This window comes from Ictidomys tridecemlineatus, chromosome 14 (genome assembly GCF_052094955.1).
Source record: "Ictidomys tridecemlineatus isolate mIctTri1 chromosome 14, mIctTri1.hap1, whole genome shotgun sequence".
Lineage (NCBI taxonomy): Eukaryota > Metazoa > Chordata > Mammalia > Rodentia > Sciuridae > Ictidomys > Ictidomys tridecemlineatus.
In genome coordinates, this window is record NC_135490.1 from 56,439,878 (window position 1) to 56,452,102 (window position 12,225).

General features: G+C 41.3%; 1 protein-coding gene and 1 pseudogene across 1 annotated transcript; both read left to right on the forward strand.

The window, feature by feature from the left end:
* The first annotated feature begins 1,510 nt into the window (after positions 1 to 1,510).
* Positions 1,511 to 3,094, forward strand: LOC144370547 (ubiquitin carboxyl-terminal hydrolase 17-like protein 6). The gene has a single exon (XM_078031342.1). It carries the CDS (start codon positions 1,511 to 1,513, stop codon positions 3,092 to 3,094), a length of 1,584 nt encoding a protein of 527 aa, XP_077887468.1.
* A 406-nt stretch (positions 3,095 to 3,500) lies between these two features.
* LOC101961686 (3'-5' RNA nuclease TATDN2 pseudogene) lies at positions 3,501 to 5,142 on the forward strand (annotated as a pseudogene).
* Positions 5,143 to 12,225: the final 7,083 nt, after the last annotated feature.

Consider the following 12,225-nt stretch of genomic DNA (forward strand, 5'->3'; position numbering starts at 1 on the left):
CAAAAACAACACTCAAATAATTCTCAGGCATTTAGTGGATAAGAAATGCAAGATAATATTGAGTTTCCATGAATTTGGGTTACTGTGGTCTGAAGGATGATTTTTATGCCTCTACACTTAAATATGCATTTGTTAAAAGAAATACATTTGAGTGGTTCAAGTGTTTGTAAGAAACACATTATTGTGAGATGAATGATATGATTTCAGTTTTGCCTTTAAAAGTCCAGTTCTTTCTCTTCCTCTCTAGAGTCTGGAATAAACAATTTGTGACTTGAAAATGATGATTTTGAAAACTGGGTGGTAGACACCTCACGTGTACCTAATTTTCTAGAAGTTTTGTTAAAGACTCAAATATAGAGATGAATAAACCATTGGTGGTATACCTGAGAAATGATTTTGCAATCTGTCCTTTGGAAATCGTCTCTGGCTTCTAGATTTTGACTCCCCACTTAGTCTCCATCCTGGGTGGAGAGGTGTGTTCCATGTTTTCCTTAGAGCCCTCCACAAGCTGCACACACAGAAGGCTGTCCATTTTATAAGCCAACAGAGGTAGACAAATACATTCAAACTATGTTCCAGATCATTCCACTGAGGAATGAGATTCAACAGAGGTAAGGGACGAGAGAATGAACACGTTAGATCATTAATCTATGTAAACTATTTATGACCTGATATGAGTACTGGCATTTGGGTGGAGAAGTCTGTACATAAGATACATGAGAACTGGAAGGAACATTATCTTGAACATAATAAAAATCTTATTCCCTGCCTCCTTGATATTTCTGCCAAAGACAAGCAGACATATTCCTAAAGGACGTCCTTTTGAATTCAAAACCATCATGGAAATGTGTCAGGACACGTCCAGCATGACTTGGTTTATTGAGAAGGAAATGAAATGTATCTTGTTCTCAGAAAAGTGGTTTAAAAGTTTAAAAATATATATATATTTTAATAAGTAAAAACCTTTTAATTGAGGTATTACCACTATGAATATGTGCACGCCTCAAAATGCTTATGAAATGTGGTTATAAAAATACTCCTGGGGCTGGGGATGTGGCTAGAGCAGTAAAAGCGCTTGCCTGGCATGTGCCTGGTGCTGGGTTCCATGCGCAGCACCACATAAAAATAAAATAAAGATGCTGTGTCCACCAAACAATGTAAAAAAATTAAAAATTCTCTCTCTCTCTCTCTCTCTGTCTCTCTCTCAAAAGAAAACAAACAAACAAACAAAAACAAACAAAAAAAACCAAACTCCTGAGATCCACAAACAGGGAAAAGAGTCAACCAGTCTCTCCAGGAAGTGAACTGATCACACCTAAATCCCTAATCTAATTAAGTGCTTGCAGGTGATTGGTGGATCTGGCAGGAAGTTAGTGGGTGTGGTCAGAAGGCTGAGCCATAAAAGACTGAAAACATGGACCAGGCTGTCATTTGAAGGCCTACTCCGAAGGAGAAGCTCTCTCCTCTGGAGATTCAGCAGGGAAACCTGGTGCTTACTGCTCCTGGAGACATGGAGGCAGCTTCACTCCACTGTGGAGGTGAGTCTCAGTTTGATGACTGTATAAAACCTGAATGTTCATCCAATACAGCTGATGCTAAAGTCTATTTGGGTCCTTCTCTACCTGCAGAGTCATCGTTTTCACCTTGCCCTGATGCACACTTAAAGAAGAATTCAGCTCCTGTGGGGCCACTGCTGGCTCCTAGAGGGAAACTTTGTCTGAACTGGCAGAGACCGTCGGCAGCTGGTGCTGGGCTGCAGAACATGGGAAACACTTGCTATGTGAATGCAGCCCTGCAGTGCCTGACATACACACCTCCCCTGGCCAACTACATGCTGTCCCAGGAGCACTGCCAACGCTGTCCTCGTCACAGGGTCTGCATGCTGTGTGTGATGCAAGCCCACGTGACACGGGCTCTCGGCCACCCTGGGCATGTCATTCAGCCCCTGCCTGCTTTGGTTGACGGCTTCCACACTTCCCGGCAAGAAGATGCCCATGAATTTCTGCTCTTTACTCTCCATGCCATGCAGAAAGCATGTGTGCGTGGGCACAAGCAGCCAGGTGCTCACTCCAAGGACCCTACCCTCATGCTCCAGATATTTGGAGGGTGCTGGAGATCTCAAATCAAGTGTCTCCACTGCTGTGGCGTTTCAGACACTTTTGACCCCTACCTGGACATTATGCTAGACATCACGGCAGCTCCCAGTGTGCAGCATGCACTGGAGCACTTGGTGAAGCCTGAGTGGCTGGAAGGGGAGAACGCCTACCAGTGTGGTGTTTGTCAGAAGAAGAGGCCAGCCTGCAAGACCCTGACCCTGCAGAAGGCACCAAAGGTTCTTATGCTGGTATTGAAACGGTTCTCGGATCTCACAGGGGAAAAAATTGCTAAGCACGTGCACTACCCTGAGTGTCTTGACATGCAGCCATACATGTCTCAGCAGGGCAGAGGCCCACTGGTGTATGCCCTCTATGCTGTGCTGGTCCATGCCGGGGTGAGTTGTCACAGCGGACACTACTATTGTTATATAAAAGCTGGCAATGGCCAGTGGTACAAAATGGACGATGCTAAGGTAGTGGCCTGTGACATTACTTGTGTCCTGAGTCAGCGTGCGTATGTCCTCTTCTATGTCCAGAAGAGTGAACTTGAAACTGACAATGGGAGTGTGTCCCTGGGCAGGGAAACAATAGCTCTTGGGCCTGATGACACAAACTTGAGAGCCACTCAAGGAGAGCCCCAAGGAGACTCCTTTAGCAAATCAGGAGAGCCAGAAGAGCGCTTGGTGGAAACAGCTACTGGAGAAATCACCTTGGATCAGTGGAAATTTCTCCAAGAACAGAACCGACCAAAGTCTGAATTCAACCTCAGGAAAGTGGAATTCACTGTGCCTCCCAATGTTGTTGTGATTCACCAGTCAAAACACAGAGAAAAGGAAAACATAATGGATAAGCAGGAAAAATACCAGCAGAGCAAGGACACCAAGTACAGAGTAGGTGAGGAGTTGGTGAACACTGGCCAACTCCAGTGTCTTGCAGGAAGGCCCAGAGCCAACAAGAAGAAGAAGAAGCAGGGCAAGAGGACAGTAATTGTGGTCTAGCAATCCAGGGCACTGTGAAGGCCTTTGTATTGCAAGCTAATGGTAAGTACTTAGCAGTCCCTGGAGTGATTTGAGTTCCCTGAAATAGAGGAGTGCAAACAGAAGCCTGGGTAATCACGGAATCCAGTTGTTGGTTTGGGAGTCAAACCAAAGCCTTTAGTCAGTCTCCAATCATTGGGATTTCTCCAAAGTGCCATGGCATCTCTGAAACCTTGAGAACTGTGGTGGATGGGCAGTGGAAAGAGGGAATGGTGCCCCTGGCATCCAAGCAGTTCAAGGTCAAGTACCACTGCAGAATGTTGTCCCAACAAGCTCAGCTGCCTGCAGAGCCCAGGGACGTGGTACTCTCCAGCTGCCAGCTCACAGCCCTGCATCGTGTTCCTGAGAAGGCAGCACCTGAAAGGTCATGAGGATGTCCATGCGGTTATCCAGGAACTCATCCCACTGCAGAAATCCTTCTCCTCCTCTTGTATCTCAGCTCCTATCCTCACTTACCTCTCCTTCCTCTTCTTCCTATGGTCCAGGTGTGGGCAGGGCCACTTCCAAAGGCTGCCTAATTAGGAGCATTGGGCCTTCTTTTGTCCAAGGGATTGTCTATGTGCCCTGCGAATGCCTCCCTAGAAGAATTGGCTTTTCTAGAGGAAGAAGCCTGCAGCCTTAAGGTTGATTCCAAAGATAGTTCTCCTAACTCCATGAACTCTGAATTTGTAGCTGAAGCTGAAGGTCAGAAGGATGGGATGGAAGGACCAAACGAAGTCCAGAAAAGCAGCTGGAATAGGCTTGGGACCAGGATTGCAAGCTGATCTACCTGAGGCTCCACAGGACCTTCTAGGGAAATCCAGTGCCCAGAAGGACAGAAGCTGCCAACCCTAGGGTGAAGCCCAGCCCAGAAGTTTGTCCCAACCATATGGAAGGACCAGCCCTGAGCATCAAGGTCACTTCTCAGAAAGAGAAAAACTTGCCCCCAGAGGTCAGAGCCCAGGAGGAACAGCCTGACAGGAGCAGCTTCTGTGACACCAGAGTGATTGTGGACCCTCAGGAGGAACCTCCTTAGGAGTCACTTGGTGACCAAAGGACAGTCATTGACAAGCCCTCTCCCCTGCTAGAATTTGTGGATGGCTCCAACCTTCAAAAACGGGTTGAGAAATCCAAAAGCATTCAGATAGGAAGGTGGTGATGGAAAACCCTCCATGAGGAGGCCACTGGTGTGACGTGGACGAGTCTCCAGGTTCAGACTCTCTCAGGAGGAGCCTGTCTCCCTGAAGTACTCAGCAGTTCCAGAGCCTTCTTCCCTCTCCACTGACTACAACATGTACCCCTCATTTGTACAGAAGTCCTTGGTGTGACTACAGCAGCTACAGGGCCAGCAGCCCAAGACTCCGGGCCACCTCTCTGTGGGCAGCAGCCAGGACACAGCCCAGGCTGGGACAAGCAGCCACAGCCTCCTAAGTGATTATCCCCCAGCTCCTCAGTGAGCTCCCAGAGCACCTCCAGAGACCCAGAATTCCCATTCCCTGCAGGTGTGCAGCAGCTCCCTAGAAGAAGTGAAGGAATAAAGGAAATTTTGAGCGGAGACTCCACCTCATCCCTGTGGCAGACAGGCATCTAGCTCCCTGACACAGGGACCTGGGGAGCCCAGCCTGAAGCAGGGCTTTATTGACACTCAGTGCCACTTGGCCATGCTGTACTCCAAGTTCTCCTTCAAAGGGACCTTTACAAGGTTCAGAAAAATTTAGCAGCTCTTTCCTCACCTCCAGGGCTGTATCTCTGACTTCTGTGACACTGGGACACTGACAGTCTGCCTGTGGGAGCAGCTGCTGAAGGAGGATCTGGTCTGGGGGGTCTTCAGCTGTCAGCCAGATTTTGCACTTTATTATAGTGGGAGCCAAGAGAAGTCTGTTGCAGGCCTTGGGGCACCCCAGGTCATAGTCTTTGGGTCAACGGGCTAGGATTGCTCTTACTAGTGCACCTTGCCCATCCCACAGCAGGGCAAGATAACCATGGTCTCTGTGGTCAGCTTGTCTCTTTTTTTTAGATTTGAGACCTAACAGCAAGGTTTTTCTACTTCTAGAGCTAACAAATATAATTCCTAAAAGTTTCTGTGGATGTCATTTGTTAAAAGCTTTCTAAGCCATTTCTTATCATTTGGCATGTTGTTTGTTTTGTTCAGTATTGGGGAAGGAATCCAGGCAGCGAGCTGCACTCCAGCTCCCCAGTATGCCTGGGGACCAGGGAGGAGAGACATTTTGTGACTTCTCCTGACTGACATCAGCATGAATCTTTCCTTCTTGGGAAGTAATCAACTTTGGGTGTTGTTTGTTTTAAATGGGAAATATGCCCATTGCAGAATATTTGGAAAGTGCAAACAAATGTGTAAAGATCATTCTCATTCACTCTGAAAAATTAAAAATAAAAATAAGAGGAGGCTTATGGGTTTTTGTAAACAAATTGTATTGGTTACTCTGAAGAGAAAAAAAAGGTCCAGGACCAATGATTTCACAGCTGAATTCAAATAGACTTTTAAGGAAGAACTAGTACAAGTTCTACTCAGAATATTCCAGGAAACACAAAGGTAACACTTCCATATACATTCTACAGAACCAGTATAACTTTAATAACATATCCAGATATGTAACCTTCAAAGAAAGAAAGCTCCAGACTACTATTCCTCAGGAACAAAGAGGCAAAAGTCGATAACATAATAGTGTCAAATCACATTCAACCTCACATTAAGCATTGTTCATCACAGTCATGTTGGTTATATTCTGAGTATGAAAGAATGGTCCAACACAGGCCAATCCACAAAAGTAATATGCTTCATAAATTGAATGTAGGACAAAAACCACACAAACATCTCAACAGATGCATTTATAGTTTACAAATTAATTCATTTATAAATTTAAATGCCTTTAACACAAATGTGGGTCATATACTATAGTTTGATCAACTGCTTAATTTCCAGGTACATAGCAATTTCCCACTCATATTTATCTTTATTCTCTGAACTATCTGAATTTTATATAAAATTTAAAAATCTTATATTTTATCTAGGTGTTGTTTTTTCTGTATTTCTAAGTATTTTATGTCAAATCTCAATAATATAATTTGTAAAATATGTACTTGGGAAATATATTTAACCTTCTTTTATCCAATTAAGATTAATTGTGTATATTTTCAGGAGTATTTAATAGGAGCCCCTATGCCTTCCCATGAACATTAAGAAAAGAAATATAATAGAACTTGATTTTGACTTTTTAATACCCTAATTTATATCATCATCAAGTTTGTCATTTCCTGAATTGAAATCTCTAATTTATTTGATTTACATGTTTATTATTACAAATTAAATAAAAAAGGAAAGTGAACAGGTTTTAGATGATTTGTTTCACTGAAGCACTAGACCAATTTAAGGAGAATCTCTCACCCAATTTACATACAATGGCTCTAGAAAGGCAGTTTGATGAGATCACCTTTCAAAGTCACATGATAGCATTCTCAATCTAGTCAATAGGATCCAATGACATCTGACCCAATCATGATCCAATCATTTCTAAAATACTTTGAAACTTATTGCTTGACTTTTATGCATATTAAAACATAGTGATATATATATATGTATATATATATATGTACACACACACACACATTTGAAAACTGAAAGCAATTTTATGTACTATTTCCAATATTCTGCTTCATACTCCAACTTGGTTTTTGAAATAAATACATGCACATTAACTGGAGTTGGTGGTGCACACCTTTAATCTCAGGAACTCAGGAGGCTGAGGCAGGAGGGCTGCAAGTTTGAGGCCTGCCTCAGGAAGTTAGTGAGACCATCAGCATTTTACAAAACCCTTTCTCAAAATAAAAGAAAGGACTGGGGTTGTGGCTCAGTGGTAAAGCTTCCTTGGGTCAATTTCTAGTAGCTAAATAAACAAATAAATATGTAAAAATAGATCCACAAGTAATGTCACTTTCTTGTCTAACATACCTCTAGTTTATTCCATTGCAATGTGGTTTACTAGTTATCTACACAGGGGAACTGAGATTTTTAAAATGTTCTAGTTGTCTATTCATCAACATTAGTAATTTCCAGCTCTCAAAACCCCCCCTCTATACCTTCAGAATTTACTTGTATTCCTCATCCTGAACTTCCTGAGTCTTATTCCAAATTGATCCTTTGTGATACCTGGCAGAACCCTTCAGAAAAAGTTAACAAAAATGAGAAAGTATAGCAATTCCACCTATGAGTTAAATGTTCTGTTATCGCTGCTTTCCTCTGTTTCTCACAGTGTCAAGATAAAAAAATTCATGGTATAGTCAGTTAAATTGTATTCATTTTCTCAGTTTAACATGAATTACAAATAGAACAATACCCAATATTAGAGAGAAAAAATTGAACAAACTCTGATGAGACAGATGTCTTGACTCTAGTGACTCCATTTTGTTTAGGAAGTCCAGTTTGTGAACAGCCATGCCAAGTAGAAAGGTCACTACTGGGCAAGTTGCTTTTCCCTTTGTTGTGGAAGCCCTCAGGAACATGGAGATACCTCACAGCAGCCTTTGGTTTCTGTAACTAGGGTAACTGGGCTTATTCTTATGGGCTAAGCCTCCTGGGGCCTGATTGTAATCTCTCACTTCTGTAACTTGGCTTCTTGCATTGCTAAACCAATAATGTCCCTTTCATGGTTTTTGGGCTTAAATATGAGGTCAGACTGAAGGGAGTGAGCCACTCTCACCATCTTACTTTAAGAGAGTAGAGTGTCCACTGCTGGCCAGCAATAAAGGCTTCATTGGAATGGCAATGTGTAGTCTGAGAGTTATTTGAGGGTCTCATATCGGTATAAAAAAACTGATGAAGATTCACAATTTCTTATCATTAACTACCACTCTTAGGATGCTCCTTGAACAAGTGTCCCGGTTACAATTTTGTACTGAGATCCAGCACACATTACGTCACCTCCAAAAAGAAGAGACTGATTGGGAGCCCTCTGTCTGTTTCTGTCTGCATTTCACCACTTTCAAGTGGACTCCAAAAATGAGGATGCTGCTTAATCAACATCATTTCCTGTTTGCAGTCAGGTTTCTCTCTGCTGCATGAACACAGTTCAGCCATTATTTGGAGGTTGGATTCATGCAGTGGTGAAAGAGGGAGAAGGAGAAAAATGTATATACACATTTTATTCTAAATATGTATAATATTTTTGGACAAAATAAGTGGTTAAAAACAATTAAGTCACTGATTTATAAGTCAGGATTCCAGGTCCAGCCAGGCTGGGTCCTCTGCAGTAGGTGTTGTCTAGGGCTGTGATCTCAGGAGAGCCTGCTGGTCCTCTTCATATCCCACAGACTGTTGGAAGGGTTCCATTCTGTGGGGGATGGGGACCTCAGTTTCCATACTCTGGCTTCTGTTCCCTCCTGTATATCCCTGTCCCTTTCTATTCTATGAGGTAGCCTCTATGATTTTTTTCTTCCATTTCAGGAGAGGGAAGTCAGGGCCTCAGGCTTGCTGGTTTTGCAGCGCACCACTGCATCTCACAACCAACCCAAGGTTGCTTCTTTAATGCCAGCGAAAGACCTTCTTAGGGTTGAAAACTGCCTGTAATCCCCATTTGTGAGTCAGGAGGAAAAAAGTGTCAGGCTCACCTGGTCAACTTAGATTCACTCTGGATTTTTCCCTCTGATTAACTGACAGTGAATGGAAATTGTATCTGAAAAATCCCTTCATCATTGCCACAAATCCTAGCCCAGCCCTGAGAGTGTTAGTGCTCAGAGCCCCGGACATGGAATTACTTCTTCAACCCAATAACATTCTGGTCCCTAGGCAACAGAGACAGTGTGAGCTCTTAAGGTTTATGGAAAAGATACTGAGTAGAAAGTGCTGGGACTGAGAGAAGAGCACAGTGTGAGGGGGAGAAAATGCCCCCTGGGGATTTTGAAGGGACTGCTGCTAGGTAAGATGGGGTTTTTTCTATTTTTTTTATGGATCCATGTTGTTGACTTTCACCTGGGGCCCTGATGCTGAGTCTGGGTCTTGGTCTCTCTCTACATGCTGCAGGCTGCAGACAGGGCTGTTTGATCACATCTGGACACCTGGCGGTACCTAGGTGTGATGTTTGGCCCATGCCATGCCTTTTGATGGCAGCCTTGGCAACTTTAAGGGAGATCCCTCTGGCCTTTGCACCACAATCTTCACACAGAGGACAGGGTTCTGCCCAGAGTGCTAAAAGAAATAAATTTAACTAAATTTAATTTTAGTTGAAAAGATTCAAGTGAAAATTTTATAATAGCCTGATTGAAAGTTATTCTTACTAGTCCTTAAATTTTTTTCATATTTCATGATTCTCTATCATTCCATTTTTCCTTTACTATAAATTCTATGAATTCAATTTATGTACATTCTGGGTTTCTGAAAGTAAGAATGTTGGAAGCTGAAAATGAATAGGCTGGTGCTTTAACAGTTTGATCTCCTGCACACCTAGTTTCCCCTCTGCCTCATGCTGTCCTCTCAACCCTTCTTTTGTGAAATTGATCTCCTTGCTTTTCCTAAACTAGCTTGTCAATACCGTTCTAGGAATTGGTGACCATTGAAGATGGAAGCAAAAGTTTCACTCAAGAAGAGTGGGCCATGCTGGACCCATCTCAGAAAATGCTACACGGATCAGTGATGCTGGAAATCATTAATCATCTGGTATCAGATGGTAAATCCATTAATGATCTATATGAAAGATGTGAGGGTATACCTATTTCTTCAATAACAGTATCTGGAATAGCCTCTCTCTATTCAATTCCAATCTCTGTCCTGACTTTCTCATAGAACGTATAATTATATGCAAGAAAGCTGTTCTTATTTATTGCTTTAATTACAATTTATTTTACACCAAACTACAATATAGTCCAAAGCATAATGTTATGTATTCATTAAAGTTAAATTATACATAGACCTAATATTTATAAATAATTATACTTATATTGTCACTGTGCTGGAGGATTGAATACCAAAACAGGAGAATTCTGAACATTTTTGTGTGATTATTTGGATTCCATTTGAAAGTAATATTTAGTGCAGAGATGAAGTTCCTGAAAGAACTGCTGATTTGGCATTCTTTGAATGTCATTGTGAGCCTTGGTGCCTTAAGTCCTCCCTGGTATGGGAGCATTCTAACTTTTATTCGACTACAGTGAGTGAACTTCAAAATTTTGTTTGCTAAATACTTTTTCCCAGTGCCTTGGTTCTCTATTGTTGTTAACTCATCTTCTTGGCCTTGTGGCTAATGCACATTTCTTGGCAGAAATGCTAAAATCCAATGGCTTTTTTTTTTTTTTAAGATGCATAGGGTATCTGTTCTGCAAATCAGATGTGAATTTGTATCTGAAGGAAGAAAAAATCCTGTGGATGGGAGAAGGGACAGGATTTCTCCCAAGGCAAAGTGCAGGTAAGAGACAGAGACATTTGTGATTCTACAGAGATGGTTGCCCAGCCAGTGATTGAGCTTGGAAGTATTAACTGACATAGCTGTGAAATAAATGTGGTTGTCTAAAATATAGTAGGGGACCATGGGACAAAATTTCTCATGTATGGCATAGCTTCTTTTAATCTAAATTCAAAATGTTTCCTCTATATTTATATTTTCATTGAGGTCAAAATCTGTTAGTGTGTTTTTTAAGTCAGTTTTTATGTCTCTTTTTCAGATTTTCTCCTTTAAATTTTTTTCTCCATTACTTTTTTAACAATAATTCTATGATGAGTTTTTTTTATAACTCCCAGTGTTCTATTTTTCCAAGATATATATATATTTTGTATTTAACCCATATCCTCCTTGAAAGAGTCAATGATGAAAAAAGACATTCTCATGAGATTGTTGACTTTCAACTTTGTGTCTCTGAATTTCATGCTACCAATTTGTATTCCCAACTCTTCTAGGGATGGAAAATGAATATCAAAAAATGAAATGATATGCAGAGCAGTTTTGAAAAGAAAGGCTACATCCATCAACAGGTCAATGGTAAGTTTCAAGAATGGGAACACTAATTATGTGAGTTAAAAACCTGTCTGTGGAATAAATTAGTGACCATGTGCAATTTGATGGCTGTCATTATGTTGGGAATACACAACTTCTGTGTTAAAATATCTGTATAGCTTGCATTCTGGGTGAAATTAAAAAGATTCCAAATGCACAAGCATTTCTCATGTAGCTATTTGAAATATTGAAGACCATAAAGTTAATCAGAGCCCCTTTAAATAAAATACTAGTAAATGGAAAATACTTGGCTCACCTGGGAATTATCTACAATGTTCACAAAATTAAAAGTAAGAAGATTTTCATTTTCATATTACAATGGATTGTTCTAAGATTCTTATGTAGAAAAATTAAGTTTCTATGGAGACATTGTTAAGAAATGTTCATCTTCTTTACAAAACAGGAATCTCATTTTAAAGAGTATTCCTTAAAATGGAGAAAAGAGAGGAACCACTGGGACAACAAACACTGTGCACGATTCCTTGCTGACAATTTGTATCTTGGTGAAAACAAGAAAAATGATTGTGTCTCATGTGAAGGGCAAGAATATTTGAAAGGACATAGGAACTGTTTACCACCTAGAAAATTCAACAAGAATGACCCTGGAGTGATACAATATGAATGTCATCTATGCAGCAAATCCTTTAATCAAACCTCTAATCTAAGCAGACTCAATGAAACTAGAACAGGGGAAAAGAATTGTGAATATAATTTTTCTGAGAAAGTCTTCAGTTACTGCTCTAAGCATAGACAACATGAAAGAACCCAAACAGGTGATAAACAAAATGAAATCCACGTGTGTGGGAAAGCCTTCAGGAAGTCTTACAACCTTAAAATGCATGAGAAAGTCCATACTGGAGAGAAACTATACAGATGTCATCAGTGTGGGAAAGCTTTTTGTAAATTATACAACCTTCAACTGCATGATAAAATACACACAGGAGAGAAACCATACAAATGCCATGTGTGTGGGAAAGCCTTCAGCAAATCAGTTCACCTTTGTCATCATCAGATAACCCACAGGGGAGAGAAACCATACCAATGTCAATTGTGTGGGAAATCCTTTTGTCAATCATGCTACCTTAAACTTCATCAGAGAACACACACTAGAGA

Excerpts from the sequence above, each read along its gene's own strand:
- LOC144370547 (XM_078031342.1), top strand. The coding sequence starts at position 1,511 with ATGGAGGCAGCTTCACTCCACTGTGGAGGTGAGTCTCAGTTTGATGAC.